The following is a 23344-nucleotide window of genomic DNA, read 5'->3' on the forward strand; positions in this document are numbered from 1 at the left end:
TTGACCTGTCCGTCTTCCCTGGACTGACCTATCCCCTCCCTACCTCCCCACCTACACTCTCTCCACCTATCTTCTTTACTCTCCATCTTCGGTCCGCCTCCCCCTCTCTCCCTATTTATTCCAGTTCCCTCCCCCCATCCCCCTCTCTGATGAAGGGTCTAGGCCCGAAACGTCAGCTTTTGTGCTCCTGAGATGCTGCTTGGCCTGCTGTGTTCGTCCAGCCTCACATTTTATTATCTATTAATAAGGCAATTCTTCTTAGTTTCTATTGGACTCTGCCTGGGTACTGAGCTTCTAAGTAAAATAAAACACAAAGCTGTGGTTTTTGGAAATCTGAAACAAGACCAGATATTGCTGGAGAAACTCAGCAGGTCTGGCAGCATCTATGGAGAAGATGTAGAGTTAATATTTCATGTCCAGTAACCGTTCTGAAGAAGGGTCAGTAGCCTCAAAATGTTAACTCTGCATTCTCTCCACAGAAGCTGCCAGACCTGCTGAGCTTTTCCAACAAAGGTTGTTTTGTTTTTGGGCTTCTGGATTTTTAAGCATTGGATTTGTTCTTGAATGTACTGGTACAGTGGTGGGAGTGTAATCATCTCGGGTAGCACCCTGTTCTGGTTAAGGAAACCATAATATGTGTTTCATAACAAGATAAACATGCCACGTAAACAATCACACACAAAGTTACAAACATTCATCGTTACTCATTCTTTACACAAAATTTGTATGATTTTTGGTTATCATCTGTTCTCAAATTTTCAAACCATTCCAGCATCATTGCATTATTAAGAATCCATCTACAATTAAATTATTTTTTCCAGAATATCAATCCCAGAATCGTCTTGTCCATTGCTGAATTTATTTAAAAAGTCCCTCACCAGTGTCCCTGTTCCCAACTCATTTTGTTGTACTCTCACCCCTAAGTCACTAATACCAATTGCAATTTGAAAAGATTTGGTAAAGTCAGTGGTGGTCAGAGTCATTCATTAGCAATGTAAAAGCTGTTTGGCACTCTTTGATCATATTACCTTTACCTGTTTCCTTTATAATTCTGTTAGAGGTACAGCTACAATGCTGAAGTTAGGCACCAATTACTGCTAAAACAACACATCCTTAGAAGTCTCATGACTTCTCATTTAGTTTTAGAAATGGTGCATTCTATTACAGATTTCACTTTTGCTATTCGTTATAAAATGGTAATACTTACTCTAAGATGCGTTCCAGGTAAGTCATCCTTGCTCTCATAAACTCAGACTTAGCAAGATTTTATACTGGGCCAGCTAACAGCAACTGCTTAAATAAGTCTCCTAATATTTTTACCTGTTCCTCCCACGTTGCTGTATATCAAAACATCATCTAAATAATCTATGATTTGATTCATAAATCTTTAGCAGATCAGTCTCAGTAAATAATCAGGCACTTCCAATCCTATTCTTACAATCTTCTAACCAAGGAACTGGATACAAACCTGTTTTCATTTCTGCATTTACTTTTCTAGAATCGATGCAGAATCTAGTCAATCCATTTGGTTCAGGAACTAACACCACTCATGAACTCCAACAGCTTTGACTAGGTTAAATCAAGTTATTATTTTTTAGACATGTGTTGAATCTCAGTTTCTACTAAGCTTGCTTCTCTGGGCTTAAATAACAAGGCTGTTGTTTCTTTGGTACTACTTTCTCTATATTCATATTGTGCCTGGCTAACACTGTACACTTTTGTATCCCTACAGATTTGGTTTAATTTTCTAAGTAACCTTACTAGATATTCCATTATCCTTCCTCTAAGTACAAGAACATGGTGTCTAACTTCCAGTATTTTAGTATTGGCTAATTGGATCGTAGAAGGTTCCTTCCTTTCCCACCTCACTCTTGCAGTGTCTGCCAACCTCCACTATTCTTATCATCTGACATACTTATTGTTTCCTATCTTCCTCTCTCTGGTATCATTTAACATATTTGTATGACCTAACTGATTCTTCTGCTTGCAATTTGGAGTACCTATCAGATAAGTCACTGTAATTAATTACCTTACTTCCAAATCTCACTGTCAGAGATTCACCTTGTAAGTTAATGACACTAACACTGATTGAAAAGTTGCAGCGTTTTAACCTATGAGTTTTTTAAAAAAGCTCCTGTGCTATTTTATATTCTCTGTGAGTCTGACTAGAAGCATAGACATGTAATCTATAATTGAGAATTCATCTTTCTGTTAAAAAATGTTTGATACCCAAATTACTTAGAATGTCCTGAAAATCTTTTAGCTATAAAGTTGAAACCTTGGTCCAACCTGTATGTTCTACTGGCAGTCCATATGGAGTAAAAAAAGTTGACTTTACCATCTCTATCTATAATATCCTCAAAGTAATAGCTTGTGGAAATCAGGTTGTCATATCCATAACTAAAAGGATATACTGCTTGATTACATGTGGAGGTTTTTCCAATGCCTGATGTGTATGGTATGTTTTATAGAACTGCACTGCAGTCTGATGAAGTCTTGGTCAGGTTAAAATGCCTTTTCATCAGCGCTTGAATTTTCCATTTTCCTACATGGCCTGCTGAAGGAATTGAATTTGCTATTCACAATAGCTTCTTATGATATGGGCAATACCACTATCTGATGAGCAACCATCCGTTCCTTGTCTGCAGGTCTGTGAGGATGTCTCTACAACCTCATAAAAACTTTTTTTCTTAGCATAACACCCACTCTGGAACTCCTTCAACCTTAGCTTCAGTGCGTGCTTTCTGAATCTCAATTAAGGAAGATATTTCTTTTGAATTATCCACATCCTTAAAGAAAGTCATCTGCTTGTGGTATTACTTTGACCACTAGTGATGGATTTTGTTTGGCTCTTGCCCTGGTCACTACATATTATGGAACTTGTTCCTGTAATAGCTCCATCTCTTTAATCTCACGCAAACTTTCTCTGACTATGGCAAAGCTATAACTTCTTGCTGAGTAGGAAGTCAACTCTGACCACATGTAATTTCTGAAAAATTCCCAGTAGCAGTATTCTGGGCAGTAAGTCACATTTTTAGCACATTTTGTACAATGGAATGGGTATATACTCTCCTCTTATCCTGTTTATTAAGGCTTTGTGCCTCAATGAGCTTACCAGAGGAACAGCAATGCCCTACTCCAGCAGAAGAGTTTGAATTGCTCCTGTTACCCCTTTCTCAGTCTTGCCATTAGAGTCACTGTTAGAGGGCCTGGTATACTACTCCCAATAGGGTAGTATACAGGCCCTTCTTCTTCCCTACTTATTTATTTTCTTACCTCCACCCTCATGGATTTAGCATCTTCTGAACCAAGATCATTTCTTGTTATTGTATTAATTCCATCTGAATACACCATACATTTAAGTAATGAACCATTAATTTTGCCTTTTCACTACTTCTTCCCCATTGGCCCTGTTTCCAGGTGTTTTTCTATCTTTATATACTCTGTCCATTCCTGCTCACTTTTGTTATTGTTATCCAATAACTGCCCTGCAATGCCGCTATACCCTCTTGCTTATTAGCCAACATTCCAAACTCCTACTAAACACTGATCCATAGCCCCATCCCTTAATCTAAAGTCCTAATTATTTGATTCATCAGGACACGGGTCCCATAGTCCAATGAAGCCCATCCGACCCTAACAGTTCCCTTCTACCTCAGTGACCCATGAACTGGCACAAATTCCATCTGTACCAATTTTTGAACTATGCATTTAACTCCTTGACTTAATTTACCCAATGCCAGTTTTGCTTGGGATTCACAAAGTAATCCAAAGATTATCACTTTGGAGGTTCTGCTTTTCAATTTAACTCCCAAATTTTGAAACTTTCAGCAGGGCCTCTTTTCCACTCCTATGAATTTTGTTGGTACCGATGTGGATGATGATATCCAGATCCCTTTCCTTCCATCCATGTTCTTCTCCAGCCCCAAGGCGATGTCTTTAATCCTGGCATCAGGCAGGCCATACAACCTTTGAGATTCCTGCTTATGGAGGTAGAGTCCAGTTTCTATCCCCCTTACACTTTCCCCTACCACTATTACATGCCCATGTGTTCCCCCATTTGAATGGCTCCTTGAGCCAAAGTGTCACGGTCAGTTTGCTCCTTTTCCCGGTAGTCCCCACTTTCATCTGCACAGCCTTGCTACAACCTTGTAATTATTGGACAATTGCATGGGTCAAGGCTGCTCAGTTGGAAACCTCTACATCCTGATACCTACCTATAGTCACATCCTCTTGTCCTTGATCACAGGACCAATTCTGAATGACCTAGTCTGAGGGTGTGATTGCTTGATGGAACAAAATGGTAACCTTCCCCTTCCCTGATTTAGTGCAATGTCTGAAGCTCAGATTCCAGTTCCCCAAGTCAGACATGAAGTTTGTCAAGCTGCAAACACTCACGACAGATGTATTCACTCTACATCACATTAATGTCCAGCAGTTTCACCTGTCCTACTATCACTATTGTATCTGATTTAATTTATCAGATGCTGACACTTAGACATTAGACACATTACAGCCTTCAGGATTCAACATTGAGTTTAACTTCAGACCTCTATCTGATACCTCCTCTTCCCTCCCCCAACTCAGAGTCTTCATAGTTTTGCTTTCAGTAGAGCTGATCAGTATTCAGCGATTAACATCTAGTTTGGATCTGTGCTTTGTTTCTTGTCTCACTCTCCCTTCGCCTTTTGCTCTGTGACACCTGTGATCTCTCATCTCTCTTGCCCTCTATTCTTTCTTCGACCTTCCCTTTCCTTCCACTTGCTCCACCCCACACTATAAAACCCAGGGCACTTGCACCTTACTTCCATTCCAAGGAAGTCACTTTGGACTCATGTCAAAACACTAACTTTGTTTCCTTCTTCAAAGATGCTGCCGGGCCTGCTGAGTTTCACCAGCACTTTGTATTTTTATTTCAGATCTCCAGAATCTGCAGCATTTGCTTTTATGTCAGCTACAGTATGTCCTCAGGTTGAGAACTGAGGTTGAATCTTCAACATTTTGATGCAGAGTGTGAGACTATTACCAATGATCCAAGCTTTGCTTTGGTGGTTTTCTGCAACACAACTGAAGTTTATTCCAAGTCAGTGCAGTATTCTACTCAGGGAAACCCGGATTGACTCATAATACCTACATTTCTATAATGACTGCACTTCAAAAGTACATCATTGGCTGTAAAACACATTTGGATGTCCTGAGATTGTAAAAGACATGATATATATTCAAGCCTCTTTTTGAAATACACAAGCTTCCTGTTAGCTGTTGCAGAGAAACATGAGAAATGTAAGTTCCACTGTTCTGTTTCAGGGGATAGCAAGTGAAAATGGAAACAATACAGTGGAATAGGATAGAAAAGGACGGAGAAAGGAACTCATTCATACAGAGAAGATGCATCAGTTAACCATTTTAGCACTTTAATGAAAAGCTGAAGGGTTATATGAGCAAGAAATTTCAATGAAAAGGGTGCTGAACCAAAAATACTTTCTAAAGATAGATGCAGATTACCATATTACTGCTGGTTGTAAGCAGATTGCTCTTTGGCAAAGGGATTTCTTACCAATGGCTACAGAAGTAGATCACAGGAATGAGATTCATACCATTGATACTTAAGGAATTTGGCTTGGGTGCTTTTGGTTTGGCTAGTCAATTCATTAGTTAACTCATTATATAGCTGCCAGTCCGGCAGATGTAGCATTAAGGCCATGTAGAGAATTAATTATTACTTGCTTTCATTGGATGCTGGAGCACAGACCAAATCTTCCATTTTTTCAAAATCAAATTTTCAGAATGTCAATATCTGTTGCAAGAGAAATTATCTGTAACATAATTCTGTAATTATAATTTGAAGTACATGTTTGTTTGACTTTGCCACGTCAGCATTTAAGTATGAACATTCCCACCTAGTACTTAAGAAGCTAAAAATACAATCTTTACACACCCATTACAGACTGGACATGTATAATTTTATAGTGGGTACTTGACTATTGTATTCATTCGGGTTAGGGATTATTTAGTTTGGATGGGACTATAACATGGGCAATGTCTGTGTAGTAAAACTATCAACAAGTATATAAGAAAAGCAAAGTGATGCATTCCAGCCTGTTTATTATCTCCCAATTTATGCAGTAATCAACTTATTTTTGGTGTTTCAGACACCAAATTATTTCCAGTTGGAACGTGCATATTGTAACTAGAATAAGGTCATATTAATGTACTGCAAGAAATCCATTGATTGGCTAGTCAGGGATCATTGATTCCAGGTGAAGAGACAAGTAGGGAACAATAAATTGTTAACCCCAGCAAAAAACAAGAACAGAGCAAAAAAAGAAGTCTCACATTGCTCAAAACGTATTCCACATTCCTGACTGTCAACAGAAAGAAGCAGAAACAAAACAAAACATAATATTCTGAATACCAGTTGAAACTTAACTATCAACAGGGGAAGAGGCAGGAAGCTAATCAGCTGAAGCAAATGGAAAAACTGGTTCATCCTGAACCTTGTATTAAAGACAAGTTTGTGATGAGAGAACAATTTGATCAAATTAAAAGACTTAGCATTATATCTTAATTAGCTTTCTCTCCATTAGTGCAGTCTAGAAGTCTGTGACTTTACTGGAGCACACACTTTATTTTCTCATTGGTTACAACATGCCTTAATACATCTGAGACTTAAAGGATCAATCCAAACACCGACATTATTTACCCACCCACAAGTTTGTGCATTTTATTTTATTTAGAACCTGGGACATTATTATGAACTGCTAGGTGGGCCTCTTTAATTCTACTGGTAGAATCTCAAACTCAGTTTCTATTTTAATAGACCCATGACTCTGCTGCTGGGATTGGTAGCCATGATTCAGCAGCTAATGGACAAACATTTGCCCTGCACAGCGCAATCACCAATGTCCACGAACTTTAAACATGGAAAGCAAACCAATGTTGGAAAGTAGAGATAATGTGAACTGCAGATGCTGGAGAATCCGAGATAACAAAATGAGAAGCTGGATGAACACAGCAGGCCAAGCAGCATCTCAGGAGCACAAAAGCTGATGTTTCAGGCCTAGACCCTTCTTCAAAAGAGTCTAGGCCCGAAACGTCAGCTTTTGTGCTCCTAAGATGCTGCTTGGCCTGCTCTGTTCATCCAGCTTCACAGTTTGTTATCAATGTTGGAAAGTAAACTATTTTCTCTATACAAATCAGAAACACCATTCACGTATTTGGGAAAGGACACCAGTTTTCTTTTATAGCAATGCCATGACTCCTCTGACCATGGCTTGACGTAGGATGCTGCCATTAGGTAGATCATGTCAAAAAACTGCAAAAGGAAAGGTAGTAAAATTAACCAACCAATGATTGAAATTTGGCTAAAGGACTTGTGAGGACTTATGAGAATCAACCTTCAATGGAAAATTTCAATGCATATTAAGATGGCTTCACTCTTTGTAACTTCTCAATCAAATGTAAAAAAAAGGAATAGAGGAAATGTGTTCAGGTACCAGGTAACTACATAGAACACACTGAAATGGTAGAGTGAATTGATGGCAGAATAAAGAATTTCAAGAAATCAATAAGAAAACCACACCGACAAACTGAGGGCTCAACACTATCTCATCTGTTTAAAGCAGATTTAAAGAATCTTAAAGAAAAACAGAAAAATCAGGTCTGTCAACATTTGAAAGCAAAAGACAGATTAAAATTCTTGAGGCCTGTAGTTGGAATCCAAAGTGAAACACTTCATGTATCCACCTAACTAACTGGTTAGTAACCTGATTCTTCCTTTGGTTTTCTTCCTACAAATCCAGTCAGACATATCTTAGCTGAGAAGTTAAATAACAGAAAGGCGTTTATTTTTAGATTGAAAACAAAACAAATTAGTAGCAAAGCAGTTTTTTTCCCCAAATACATTAACTAAGCAATATTCTACAGGATTAAAAGCAAGCAAAACAGGCAAATGTTGCTTTAGCAATCAAGAAATAGGACCCCCAACACTAGCTGCACAGCATCAAGGTATTATTTTGTATTAACTGAGCAATATCTCAAAGCATAGCTAAAGTCAAGATATTAGAAAATAATATTGACATGTAACAGTTCTTATTCTAATTTCAACAGATTTTGGAAGAAAGGATGAAGTTGGAATGCAAATGTCATGGTGTTTCTGGTTCGTGTACTACCAAGACATGTTGGACAACTCTTCCCAAATTCCGAGAGATTGGATATGTCTTGAAAGAAAAATATAGTGAAGCTGTTCACGTTGAAGCGGTCAGGGCCACCCGATTACGACAGCCCACCTTTCTTAAAATCAAGAAGCCCAGGACCTATCGTAAGCCCATGGATACAGATTTAGTTTATATTGAGCGATCGCCAAACTACTGTGAGGAGGACAGCTCAACTGGAAGTGTAGGGACCCAGGGAAGACTATGTAATCGCACCTCTCTTCACGGAGATGGCTGTGACCTGATGTGCTGTGGTCGAGGTTACAATACCCACCAGTATACCAAAGTGTGGCAGTGCAACTGCAAGTTCCACTGGTGCTGTTTTGTCAAGTGCAACACATGCAGTGAAAGGACTGAAGTCTTCACATGTAAGTGAGGAAGTTAACCTGCCAGAAAAAAAAGTCAAATACTTCATCCTCGGGGGAGAAGAAACAACAAAGAGAAATGGAGAGGAAAGAAGTGGGAAGGAGTCAACAAAAGAAGAGTGGAATTTAATACTAACTTGCCACCCAATCAGTACAAATGTACTTTTGAAAAAATGCACTCTTTGCTTGAGAGGATGTTGTAGGTTGGCTGATGTTTCCATCTCATGATTGTCATAAACCAGGAGTCAGATGCAATTTGACATGCAAATCTGCAATATTGCAATGCACTCTGGGAGCTGCAGTCCATTCTTTTGGGTGATACTGTTGACAGCTGTACAGTGGGTGAACAAGCTACAACTCTCAGAATGCTGTGCACTTTACAGTACTTCCCCACTTCCATTTTCCCCACAAGAAATTCTGCTCAACTGTGGCACAATCCTATGCTTTGAGAAAACAAAAAAGCCGTGTGAAGCAATGGGAGCAATGAGGTGTTAGGAGAGTCATCAGATGGTAAAGAAACACAAAATATTATTTGTTGTAATTAAGAACTGGAAATAACTGAGCTGCATCATTGCAGAAATGATGTGCTGACATTCAGATTAACGCAGGAGGATGTGCAGATCATTTTGTTTGAAAATGACTAAATATATGTCTTGTCCAGTCTCACTGGAGCCATTTGGATACCTTAAAAATGTTTATTTATGTTGTAGGACAAAAGCAAGATTGAGCACTAACGGGTAGTAATATTGTAATTATTTTTTAAATGTAAACTTGTTAGATTCCTTTCTGACTTATAACACATTAATTTGGATATTTCTCCAAATATTTTGTGACATTATTTTGCATATATGCCAAGAGTTTAACAATACATGTGGCTAGAATTTATAGAGGAACTCATGAACAACTTAATTTTACAATTTAACATCAAGGTATTCATAGATGCAAATACTCTTCTAAAAAATAATTTATTTTGAAAGGAAGTTCCTGAATGCTGGGACAAAGGGGTATTATATGCTACAGGTCTGGCTGACCATAATTATTGACAAAATGTTTTTATAGTTAAGAATATCTTATTACCCAGGTCAATACATTGATACTTAATTTGATCTATTTTGTGTCTTCACTTATCCCTTGCATTGTTGCATTTCACAGAAAAGGAATATTCTAGAAAGGTGATTGTGGCTGAAATTGTGCTCTTTTGATTATTACTATGAGTAGTATCCTCTTTCACTGCATGACTATCATACAATTTGTAGGCTGGCTGGTCCATATGAAGCTTTGTTCGCTTATCCTATGCATTAAGTTCAATACAATGAATTAATGACTTCAGTAGGTGTTTTCTCATCTTACCTACAGTGTACATTGGCCACACTGTGACTAATTGAGATGTATCATCAATGTAGACAGTTCAATTATGCCAACATCGAATCTTATATGAATATATGACCTGATGAAATGGATTTACTTCATCATCCCCATTGTTCCCTCATCTTCAATCAGGAGAAAACAATCCATTTCAGGTTTGGTCAGTGGAAGGTATGTGTTGTTCAGGCAGCAGAAGAAAGCTAGTTTACTTGCCTTGTGCCATACAGCACTCAAAGCACCCTATTTCATCTGGCAAGCCATACTGAGACACACTTCTCATTGTCTTACTAAAATCCCTAGAATTAGAAGATTAGTGCAAGGCTGGGAATTGAATCCAGTCCCCCTGGGAAACCACCACCAGGACTTTAATAATATAACGGAAAACTTTGATGGCATAACAGCATGACTGCGAATTTGAAATGAGATGATTCATATTGTTTTTGAGCGAATATTTGTCAACTATACCTCCTTTCTATATCGTACAGTTTCCACCACTAAAACATTTTCATCGCTGACCAAGTACAAGCACTGCCCAACATATCTTTATTTTGTTACCATCTATGGTCTCTTACTGTTTTGACACTGTCCTTCCCCTGGTTGTGCATTATGAAATCAACTGTGGATAGTGGCACAATTGATGTCTTTCTGCTTCCAAGGTTATACATCAAAAAGTGACTGGCACTTTTTTCAGTAAAGATATGTGTTGAGATTGTATTTATACACTTATCACCACTATAGGTAGCCAAAGTTCTGCCATTGAACTTTTGCAATTCAATGATTTCAATTAAGTGTGTAAAAATAATGACTAAAAACAAAGAAAGCAATAAATACTGAATAAATGCCAGGAAAACCCATTGGTTTAGGACCACAGTATATGCCTAGCTTTCAAACAGCTACCCAGAAATCTTTGGAATGGGAACTTAATGCACTAGTTATTAACTTTGTAGTGAATGTGTTTGAAATCAGTCATATATTTGCATACCACAATCTGAGTTTTGATTTATGTCACGACCTCAAAAGACTGAAACATTCAATAATGTTAGGATTGCAAAATTAATTTCTAGTCATCAAACAGTACTAAACTCAATTTAGAAGGTTTTTCCAGATAAATAATAAGCAAGATCTTTATGTGCTACCAGGTGACAGAGACACTGTAATGAGCTATTTGCAAACAAGAGATAATGTTGAGAACATATCTGTAACTCCATTTATACTGGAGTTTGTAACAACCTTAAACTTCAGAATTACTCACAATGATCAGTAAAACCTATGTAAAAGCTGTCAGCTTTCTCATATACAAATAGATCTTAAGGTACAGGGATCATGTGAACATACAAGTTGTGATCTCAGTTTGTTGATGGTACCTAGGGCAGTTTTTGAGGTTTCACAGTTGTCTTCACTGGCCTCAGAAAAACCTGTCTCCAGCTAGACTTCATGTCATGTGATGTCAAGAATGGCCTCTGCTGTAGTTTGCGCCCTTGTCACAATTGTTGCTAAAACCTTTTGCCCAGATTCTCAGAAGAGAAATTGTTAGCATAATTAGGACAAGTCAATATGATTTTGCAGAAGGTACATCATTTTAGAGAAATTTGTTAGAGTTTTGGAGGACATAATTAATACTGCAGATACCTGGGAACCAATAGATATAGTATACATTGATTTCAAAAATACATTCAACAAAGTGCCACACAAAAGATTAGTAGGCAAGATAAGGATGCAAGTAGTAAGGGGTAAGAGAAGATTAGCTAATGAACAGGAGACAAGTAGTAGGCATACACAGGGCATTTTCCATTTGGCAGGCTGCAATTAGGAAAATGCTAGGGCTGTGGCTTTTACACTATATATTTAGTGCGTTTGTGGATGACACCAAAATTGTCAGAATTGCAGATAGTGAGGATAATTGTCAAGCGATACAGTGGGATATAGATAGATTATAGATTTGGACAGAGAAACGACAGATGGAGTTTAATCTGGACAAATGTGAGGTCATGCATTTTGGAAGATCAAATTCAGGCATGAACTATACAATATATGGCAGCACCCCTAGGAGCGTTGATACATAGAGAGATCTGGGTTTACAGGTCGAAGATCCCCGAAAGTAGCAAAACAGGTGGATAAGGTGGTCAAGAAGGCATACGGCATGCTTGACTTCATTGGCCACGGCATCAAATATAAAAGTTGGCAAGTTATGTTACAACTGTATAAAATTTTATTTAGGCCACATTTGGAATACTGCATGCAGTTCTAGTCGCCACACTATCAGAAGGACATGGAAGTTTTCGAAATGATGCAGACAAGGTTTACCAGGATGTTGCCTGGTCTGGAGGGTTTTAGTGATGAGGAGAGGTTGGATAAACTTGGATTGTTTTCACTGGAAAGGCAGAAGCTAAGGAAGCGACTTGATAGAAGTCTATAAAAGTATGAGAGGCATAGATAGGGTGGAGATACAGAATTTTTTTTCCTTCAGGGTAGAAAGGTCAACTGTGGGACAGCACAGGTGCATGGTAAAAGGGTATAAGTTTAAGGGAGGTGTGCAGGGAAAATGTTCCTTACAGAGGGTGAGCGTGCCTGGAACGCACTGCCAATGAAGGCGGTGGAAGCAGGCACATTGGCAATGCTAAGGTATATCTTCATAGACACATGAACATGAGGCAAACAGAGGGATAGATACCATGCATGGACAATAAGTAGCAGGTCTAAATAAGGATTGGAATTGGTAAAGATTTGGTGGGCTGAAGGGCCTGTTCCTATGCTTTACTATATTAATGACTTACGTACATTACTCCCTGTCTCTCCAGCTAAGCTTGTTGATGATACAAGGCTTTGATCAGGTAAGCTGTGGGTAGAAGGCAGAAGAAATGGAGAGAGAAATAGATAAGTTAAAGGGCAACTGATGGCAGGTGCAGTATAATATGGGAAAATGTGAAGTTTCACAGTGTGAAAGTAAGATTAGAGAAGCCATTTTCTTAAAAAAAGTTTGAAAATACTATATGTTGTTGGAGTATAGGAATGTAGAAGCTGTGCTACAATTGTACAGGGGCTGGTGGGACTAAATCTGCAATATTATGTATAGTTCTGGTTAGTGCAGTCCAGTTCCCATAGTTAAGAAACTTATTATGCATTGCTTTACTAGTATTGGATGTAGCACTATGAAGGTTCACTAAATTAATCTTTTGGATATATGGGCCTGTTCTATAGTGAGTCTGAGTACATTAGGCCTAAGCTCCCCAGAGTTTGGAAGAATGTGAGGCAATCTCATTGCAACATATAAGATTCTGAAGAGACATGCCAGAGTGGATGCCGGGGGTTTGTTTTCACTAACTGGAAAATCTACAACATAGGTACAAAGTCTCATGGTAAAGGGTTTTATCATTAAGGTTTGTGACGATGAGAAATCAAAGAGTGTTGACTATTTGAATTTTTCTGTCCCTGAGGGTTATGGATACTCTGTGGTTGAAAACATTTAATGCTGAGTGAGATAAATGGTTTCTCTGGAAATTAAAGAAACAGGGAGGGAAGTGAAGCCGAAGCCCCACAATCAGCCTGATTGTATGGTCTATCCTGCTCTTATTTCTAGTGTTGGATGCTTTATATTGTTTCAAAATTGTTCTGCTTTACATTCTTTTAGGTTCACAAAGCACAGATTATTCTCTCACTGGTATGGCAGCACTGATGGCACTATTTCCAGGAAAATACCTCTTTGCAAAAATACACTCGGAGTTGTGTGAATTCATAGATAATAAACAGCCCAAAGATGTGCGGGCTAGGTGGATTGGCCATGCTAAATTGTCCATAGTGTTCAAGGATGTGTAGGTTAGGTTGGTTATAGGGAAATGGGTCTGGGTAGGATGATCTGAGAATTGGTGTGGACTTGTTGGGCTGAAGGGCTTGTTTCCACACTGTAGGGATTTCTATGAGTTCTATAAACCCATATTGAACATTGGCACACTGACAATACTGTATCTGTCAGTTATTTGAAGCAATGTATCTGCCTACAATGTACCTTTCCAAAACATACATTATCAAGTAATTAAGTCTGGGCATTCTGGTAACATATGTAAATTTTCTTGGGTAATTTTGAATAAGTTTTCAAACTAGGATATGGTGTTATTGTGCTGGCCAATATAAGTGGGATATTTCCTTCTGTGTGCATAACAGCCCTACAGGATTTCTTGCTGTGGTATTGTAGATAGCCTTCAGTTCTACAGTAGGATTTGTTGGGACAACAGACTTACTTTTGGATCTGTTTCAAGCTGTACGCTTAAGAGATCCTAAGGCCTAAAAGCTAAGAGACATGAACCATTTTCTTTTCTCCCCAGTATTTAACCAACAAACAAAGGTAACAAATTACTTAACCACTCTCCACTCCCCTATGAATGTCACTGGACTAGTTATCCTGAGGTCTGGACTAATACTCTGGGGCCAAGGGGTCAAATCCCATTACGGCAACTGGTGGAATTTAAATGAAATTAATTAAAAAAATCTGGAATTGAAAGCTAGTCATCAGTAATGATGAATCAATTGTCCCAAAAACCTTTCTGGTTTACTAATGTCCTTGGGGAAAGGAAATCCGCTATCCTTGTGTGATCTGGCTTACATGTGACTCCAGATCCACCATTGTGTGATTGATTCTTAACTGTCCTCTGAATAGTTTTGTGCACTGTTTTGGGCCCCATATCTCAGGAAAGATGTACTGGCCCTGGAGCAGATTTAGAGGTGGTTCACAAGAATGGTCCCACGAATGAAAAGCTTAACATGTGAGAAATGTTTGAGGACTCGGGGTCTATACTCAATGGAGTTTAGAACAATGAGGGGCGGATCTAATTGAAACTTACAGAATACTGAATGGCCTGGACAGAGTGGGCATTGGGAAGATGTTTCCATTGGTAGGAGAGACTAGGACCCGAGGTCACAGCCTTAGAGGAAACGAAGACCTTTTAGAACAGAGATAAGGGGAAATTTCATTAGCCAGGGAGTGGTGAATCAACAGAATTCACTGCCACAGAAAGCTGTGGAGGCCAGGCCATGGACTATAATTAAGACAGAGATAGAGAAGTTTCTAAGGTAGGTAGGTTCTTGATTGTCAAGGGGATCAAGGGTTAAGGGGAGAAAGTGGGAGAATGGGGTTGAAAAACTTATCAGCCATGATTGATTGGTGGAGCAAACCCGAAGGGCTGAATAGCCTAATTTCTGCTCCTATGTCTAATGGTCTAATGAATCAGCCTAGCAACCACTCAATTTAAGGGCACTCAGGGATGGGCAACAAATGCTGGTATTGTCAGTGATCCCTGCATCCTATGATTTTAAAAAATGCTTAAGGCATCAGATTCCCAAATTTTTCAGGCGCTAAGAAAGCCAAGACTTTGTACAGACTGTTTAACAATTGTAATTAAATCAGTAGCAGTGTGGTGAAACACAATTCATCAAACATTTGAGCAGCTGATTGCGACCATCCTGCTGGATAGAATGAATGCTCGGGAGAAGCCTATGTGCTGATTTCGCTGTGCATGGATGCAGAAGAGGGAAAAAATAATTTGTGCATATCATCTCAAAATCCTCCAAAAGTCATCCTAATTACATGTTTAGGAACTGAGTAATTGTTGGAATCATAGAACTGGGAACATATAGATGTTAGCCTGCTACTTCAGCTGAGCATAAATGACAGGTGACCTACGCTTGCCAAAAAAAAGACAATGACACAAATATTCTACTTTAAATCTCTAACACTTTTATTTGTTGGATTGAATGATTTGGGAAGGGGCGAGGCACTCATTCAAGTTCCCGACATTATATTGGGATGGGATTTTAATATTCCCAGCTGGAATCCTCCAGAATAATATATAAATCCAGTCTAATTGAGTCACAATTTCTGAGTTGTATGATTGCCCTTTTTGGATAGTTTGAGCAGTATATACTTTGACAATGACTGAAGGCTTGCATGATACATATTTGAACTGGGTGTGTACAGTGACATTGAAGTTCAGTCTCACATATAGACCAACCAAGAGATATTCCAGTATTCTAGTGCACAGATCTACAACAGTTTGTATGAATATCAGCACTTCTGCCTGGGATGAACGATTCCCATTGCTCTTCAGCAATCCAATTTCCCTCTATGTAGAAACCCAACTAAGTATATGTTTTTAAAGAGAGTATTTTTCTATTTAATACTTTATTTCTATTCTTGCAAATAACCACATACATAAGTGTTTGAAACTTATTTTTCTTAAAATTGTTATTCCCACTTTTGCAGGTACACAGTTTTTGTTTGAAAAATAAAGGCATATCACATGATCTTCGTAAGCAATGAATGGACAGTACTGCCACATTCAACTGGTTTATGCTTTCACCACTTTTCCCTGTATCTGAAAGGCATAACAGGGAACTATCGGAGCAGAAATAAGATGTGCTTTGTTAGTTGGCTGAAGCCCTAAGGACCGGAACCGGATAACCCCTGATATTATAGCCTGGATTGATAGAAAATAAATCCGTTTCTTTCTGACAAACATTTCACCATTAAAAAGAAGAGATACAAAAATGGGTTTTGCTGTGTGGGTACTTTGCTATAAGGCTAGTATTGTCAAAGTGTCAGAATCGTTAGCTCATTGGCATATATTCTGCAAGCTAATGCTTCTGATCTAATTCACCGAGGGGACTGTGTCTGCTGTTTAAATAAAACCCGAGCTGAAAAGAGGAAAAAGAAGTGCTGAAAATGACAGTATGGGTGAAACTGAGTCACTGTTTTCCCAGTAAAGGATCTGGGGTAATCTTTCAGCCCTGCACAATTCCAAATTAACCCCTTTTAAAACATCTTTTCTTTTGACCCCTTCCTCTCTGAACTGTTTCCTGAGGGAATTTACTGCCGTTTGCATTAATACACCTTAAACCCTGTTCATGTTTTTCGTGTCTGGATTTCCGGGACAAATATGAACACATTCAGCCCTTACACAAAATGTAAAAGAGGCACAAGTATTCACTTACAGTAAAAGGGCAAAGGAAAGCTTGACTTTACAATCAAAAAGACTACGTATAGGTAGTATTTACATGGTATGACCCGACTTGTAGGAAATGTATCCACCTGCTTTTTAAAATGTGGCATATTTAGATGATAATTTAAGAAATCACAAGGGCGTAGATGGCTCAATTGCAGACTCACATTTGATAGGCTTTGATCATTTTGAAATCAAAGTAGTACAAGATTGAAACTTCAGCCTGATCCTCATCACATTAAGGAACAACATTGTTGGAACAATGGCCAACAGTAATGCACTGAACAGTGAGTACTACAACATGAGTACAGTGACAGATACCTGGTTCATGCTGTGTTAGCAACCCTCAGTCATTGTAGTGGTAGTGATACTGTTGTTTATGTGTAATTGCACATCACAACACTTCATGTGATGAATTGCTTTTGCAGCACCATGTTTGTTATGTAATTAAGCATGCTGTACCAGCACAGTGCACCATAACCATGGGTCAGTCAACTTCATGATTGTGGTTGAGGAGAAACTTATAACCAGACTTCCCAGTCGCTTATTCCAAGTGACATAGATCCTTATCTTTCAAATCAACCAGTGGAAAAGACAAGCAGAAACTCAGGTTAAAATTTCATTTGAATGATAGATCTGTAATGATAGAATCAATACAATACTGCTTGGGAGTATGTACGCATATTGTGTGTTGCGGTAAGGAGCTTGAGCGCATAACCTTTTGACCTCTAGGTGAAAGTGTGATCATCAAGCAAACTGATACAAAAGGTTTATTAACCAATTAACTCAGTCTCTTTGGAGTAGGAAGGCAAAACAGCTGTGGATCACCTCATGATCCTTGCTGGAAAATGTATGTGTGTATAATAGGCCTGCTCCAGAAAAGTCGGTGCTGCCGCTTTCGCCCGATTTGTGACAAAATAAGCTGAACATTTAATACTGCAGCTCTTGTTACTAAACTAATAATCCAGAGAATCCAAGTTCATGTAGTTTGTGAATTCAAATTTAGTTTTAAAAATAGAGATGAGGATTAGTTTTCAGACGTTTCGTCACCATTCTAGGTAACATCATCAGTGAGCCTCCAACGAAGCGCTGGTGTTATGTCCCGCTTTCTATTTATCTGGTTAGGTTTCCTTGGGTTGGTGATGTCATTTCCTGCATTGGTGATGTCATTTCCTGTTCTTTTTCTCAGGGGATGGTAGATTGGCTCCAAATCAATGTGTTTGTTGATGGAGTTCCGGTTGGAATGCCATGCTTCTAGGAATTCTCGTGCGTGTCTCTGTTTGGCTTGTCCTAGGATGGATGTGTTGTCCCAATCAAAGTGGTGTCCTTCCTCATCTGTATGTAAGGATACGAGTGATAGTGGACCATGTCGTTTTGTGGCTAGTTGATGTTCATGTATCCTGGTGGCTAGCTTTCTGCCAGTTTGTTCAATGTAGTGTTTGTCACAGTTCTTGCAAGGTAATTTGTAGATGACATTCGCTTTGTTTGTTGTCTGTATAAATCTTCTCAAAACTCACTAGAGATGAGGAAGAAAGGTATCAGTTGAAGTGACTATGTAGTTGTCTCTTTGTTATGGAAGTTCACATACTTCTTTGGTTGCCTTCGATCTTGTGGAGATGATGGTTTGTGTCCTGATGGTCAACTCTGTGTTGAAATAACTTTGGTGTGGATCAGGAGTGTCACTCTGTGTCACAGTTACTGTTGAAAATTGCGTTGGACTGAGAAAGCGTAGGATTTGTTGGCTTTTGTTTTCTGTGGGACCACTTCTCAGCCAGTCAAGCTTTCCACATCTCCTTGCCTCTTCCAATTCCCCTCCAAACTATCAGCCTACATTGGTCACAGCCATAGGTTATTGTTTTCCAATTGTCAGTATCAAAGTCTGCCATCTTCATATCCCATTTGCAACGTCCCAAAACCAGAGGAATGGACACCCAGCAGATCCTGAACCAATGACCAGTTGATTGTACTGAATGTCCTTGGCTATATAGCAACATCTACCTCATGATTATGGAAGAGTTAGCCAAAATGCAACTGACTTAAGTTAAGGGAATTGGCATGTCATCTTGCTCACCTGGAAATGCTGAGGTTATATTTGAGACAGTAAATATAACCTTAGCATCTACCTCAGTAATAACCTCAGTATGTACCCAATCTGTGTAAATACTCCTGAGCAACGGAAACCGTTTAGTCTTCTCTCCTACCTAGCATACAGTTTTCAGGTCTCACCATTGTAATACAATGCGCTAAGAATACAAGCTTGGTAGATTTGTAGTTTGGTACTCTCAGGCGGTTTGCTTTAGTTCCACAGCATTTTATTCCACTCGGACATAACAGGCACAGCTTTTGCACTGCAGGCATTCATTTCAACATTAAGCAACAGCTTATTGGTGATTGTAAAGCTTAGAGGTGTGAAAATGTCAACAACCCTGAGGTCATATTGTCAAAGCTGACTGTATGGAACTATCCTAGATTATTTTAATTGTCTGATTAAACCAAGCTCTTTATAAGTGTGACAGAGCCTGCCCATCTGCTGTGCAAGTGTTACTCAGTATGGAAAGATATTGCAGCATCATTGGCAAACAGCAACAGCTTCTTGAGAACTTATAACACTTTTGCATTAGATCTCAGGAGGACAAGGCTGACTGGATTTCTGTTAATGCTAGTATGTAAGTAGGCACCCTCTGTTGATGAACTAAAGGTATATGACATCAGTAAGAAGAGGATTATGCCAAAGTGCATTGGCATCAGAAGACAACGCTGTTTGAATTCACTGAAGATTTCAAAGGTTCCAATCCTGTCATAGCTGACTTTATCATCACGTTGTCATGGAAAGATATCACACTGAGCAGCTTTGGCAGGCAGCCACTTTATCCATCAGCTTAAATAGACTGCCCTTGCTCACTTCAGCTAACCATCTTGGCAAGATTGATGGAGGCAATATATAGCTGTCTTTTTTGTTTTGTGGCATTCCTCTTGCAAATGCTAGATGGAGAAGATAATGTCAATTGTAGATCTTCTAGTTCTGGTACCACATTGGGATTTGATTCATTTGGCTACGATCTGCTGTCTGACAAGGACAACAGACACCACTTCCCCCACAATCCTCAACCTGACAGTTGATGCAGTCACCATGGTCACCCTTGTTCTTGTACAAGATCACAATTTTTGCATGTCTCTTCCCTCCACAGACACAGAGGTGATCGTGAAACAGTTGCAGGAGTACAGAACCCTAGATTTAGAGTGTTCAGGCATTTGAAAGACATGTCCATTACAATGATCTTAGCCTCAAACCTGTCTTTCATTCTCGCATCCTATAATTTTTCAGCATGGCATTGCAAATTATAACTTGAACAGTTCAGTCTGCACCATGTGTATGAATGCCAGCTACTGTCTACTCAACTGAGACAAGGAACTGTCCGTCCTTATGTGGGGAGGCAGTATAGAATCACTACAGTGCGGAAAGAGGCTATTCAGCCCATCAAGTCTGCAGCAACCCTCTGAAGAGCATCTAATCCAGACTGAGCCACTCACTCTATCCCCATAACTCTGCACTTAGCCCGGCTAATCCACCTAACCTGCACATCTTTGGACTGTGGGAGGAAACCAGTGCACCCAGCAGAAAGCCATGCATACACGGGGAGAATGTGTAAATCCCACACAGTCACTCAAGGTTGGAATCGATCCCAGGTCCCTTGCGCTGTGGAGCAGTGGTGTTAACTACTGAACCACTGTGTTGTCTGTACTGAGCCACCACTGAATCCACATGGCTAATGTTGATATGAAGATTCTGAAAGAATTTTACTTTGAGTGAAAAAGCTTGAAAGGTTGCATCTTAACCCTGATGTACAGCAGGAAGTATGTCTCATAATTTGCCTTGTGGTAACTGCAAATGCTAAGAAGGTTCTTCAAGGGTTGATGTCAGGTGATTATCAGATACAGCTGATCTCATATTTTCTCCAGGTCACTTTGCAGCAATAACTTGTTCTATTTGTTCTATTAATGCCCCTTTGACAAATAAACCTGCTGTGTTTACAGAGTTTGGCCGATACGTGACTTCTGTGGGATTGCCTTGAACCACCCTCTGAAATGGTTGAGCAAGCGATATTTGTATCAAATCAATTAGCCCACGTCTCAGCAAACTATGCATTTGTAATGATGCCCACATCTCAGGTATAAACAAAATAGTTTTATAGATTTATTATAAATAATTACAACAGTAGAGAGATCCAGGACAAAAGAGGGATTTGGAGCATTTAATAGAGGAAAGGGAAATTGTTTTAAACATTAAATGTAATAGGCTTTGAAAGGTGAGACTCTTAATTCCATCACAAGAGAGTTAAACAGGATGTAGTTGCCAATAGTTACCCCCCACCCCATGACAATAATTGTATTTGTCACGATTGGTTCAGTGTTACTGTATTTGAATTTTTCTGTAGGGAAAAAAATTCTAAGATCTCACCTGAGCAGCTCAAATTGCAAATTCCATTTGCAGTGAACTGGCAATGCAAGTTCATCTTGATCATACAGCCAGAGGCAGGCAACTGAAGATCACATGTCAGCTTAACTCATGACAGAAGAAAGGGCTGAATTTAATAGCCATGTAACAATAATGTTAAAGCTGCCCAACCTCTTAGAATATTTTAATTACAGGAATTCAATAATGGCTCTATGACTTCTTTTAAAAAATGACTGTAAATTACTCTGCTACAGTTTAAAAGTTTGACAAAATATTGATCCGTACTGAAAGATCAATACCATATTGGGGAGTTTGAAGAATATCATAAATCACAGAAGTGAAGTTTCCCAACGGCACCTCAGGTGTAGTGGAAAACTCTGTGCTTCTTGTGTGTATTTTTACATCAGTGCTCTGCATTATTACATTTACATTGTGCCTTTCAATGACTACAGGAGATCTCTAAGTATCTTACAGCTACTAATGTACTTTTGAAACATAGACATTGTTTTGGGAATTTCCACCATTCAATGAGATAATTGTCTGTGCTCTAAATAATTATACCTGCTGTTGCTTATTTCCCTGAATAGCAAAAATTTATTAACGTTAATTTTAAGGTTAGCAACTGATGTTTGTAAGAGAGAGTTCTATACTCCTATCATCCTGCGTGTGTATGACAGGTTCCCAATTTCACTCCTGAAATATTGGCTCTACTGTTTTCACTAGGTTCTATAAATGGGGAAAAACACAAATGATGTTTATTTGCATTCTACCATCAACCATGTTGCATCATCACACATATCCAGTGGTCACTTCCACTGATGTAGGAAATTCGTGTCAAAGGGAAGTGATCTCCTCATTAATATTCTAATGTGGGGGTGGGCATTAGGGTAGTGATGGGGGGGGGGAACTATCAGGAACATGATCTCGTAGACAATCATGGTACTTTGGGCCTTCACACAAAATCTAGACTCAGTCATGCAAATGCTCTGGATACTCACTTCCATAACTGATCTGAGCAACTTGCCTTCATAGGATGCACCCTGCTAAATAAATATAATTGTCTAAAAGAATAACCTAGAGGTGTAACAATACTGTCTTTTCTTACCTGGAATTTACATCTTTCATGACTTCCTTAATCTCTTTGAATACAAGCACATCATTAAACTACCCCTGTGCTTTATTTCACAACAAATGGACATTGCTGCAGTTCTAAACCAGACTCACTCAGTTCACTGCATAAAACACACATTTGCACAATGGCCGAAAATAAAGAACATCATACTTCCCCACATCAGTGGCTGTCTTTCTTGGCATAGACGAGATGTCTTCTAAATATCCTTTAACATTTCTATATTTTGCATCAAAATTTCCTTTAATAAACCCAACTGTCACTGCACCCTTCTTTGTTTAAACATTTGACTTTCTTGACCCTTCCCATTTCAGCAGCTTTTCTCTCTCTCATCAGTGACAGCGGGCGGCTGTCAGGCATTTTTCTCCTGATCAACTGACAGATTGATCATTATTTATTCTCTGTGGAAAACAATTTATGTTGAATATACTGATCACTATTCATCTGGAGACATTTTGAAAAGTAAACTTTTTTCCCTCCAAATCTTCTCAGTGGAAAACAAAATGACCAAAATATACTGAAACATGATAATGACACTGGGGGTTGTGACTTGCTGGCAAGCTGCTGTTCACAAGCACAGAAGAGTTAATTGTGTTGAAATGTTGGATCCGAATGTCAATTTCCAAAGACCTCATATTACAAGATATGAATTAGATCATAATACCATAAAATAAAGCAGTAGAAACAGGCCATTCGGCTCATTGACTTCATTGAATAGTGGAACAGGCTCAATGAAAAAGGTGCAAAATAGAGCAACTGCATAGTATTAGTCTACAGTCTCGGAAGGTTGGCAGCTTCACTAGCATTTATTGATTGCTTCTTTGTCC

General features: G+C 38.9%; 1 protein-coding gene across 5 annotated transcripts in view; it reads left to right on the top strand.

Moving 5' to 3' along the window:
* Positions 1 to 9684, top strand: part of wnt7bb (wingless-type MMTV integration site family, member 7Bb) — a 151403-nt gene extending 141719 nt beyond the window's left edge. For all 5 annotated transcript variants that reach the window (XM_048548375.1, XM_048548373.1, XM_048548372.2 and 2 more), the window contains exon 4: positions 8110 to 9684. In XM_048548375.1, coding sequence (XP_048404332.1) covers positions 8110 to 8589 — 480 coding nt within the window. In that variant the 3' untranslated portion in view covers positions 8590 to 9684. The remainder of the gene's footprint in view (positions 1 to 8109) is intronic.
* Positions 9685 to 23344: the final 13660 nt, after the last annotated feature.

This window comes from Stegostoma tigrinum, chromosome 18 (assembly GCF_030684315.1).
Source record: "Stegostoma tigrinum isolate sSteTig4 chromosome 18, sSteTig4.hap1, whole genome shotgun sequence".
Lineage (NCBI taxonomy): Eukaryota > Metazoa > Chordata > Chondrichthyes > Orectolobiformes > Stegostomatidae > Stegostoma > Stegostoma tigrinum.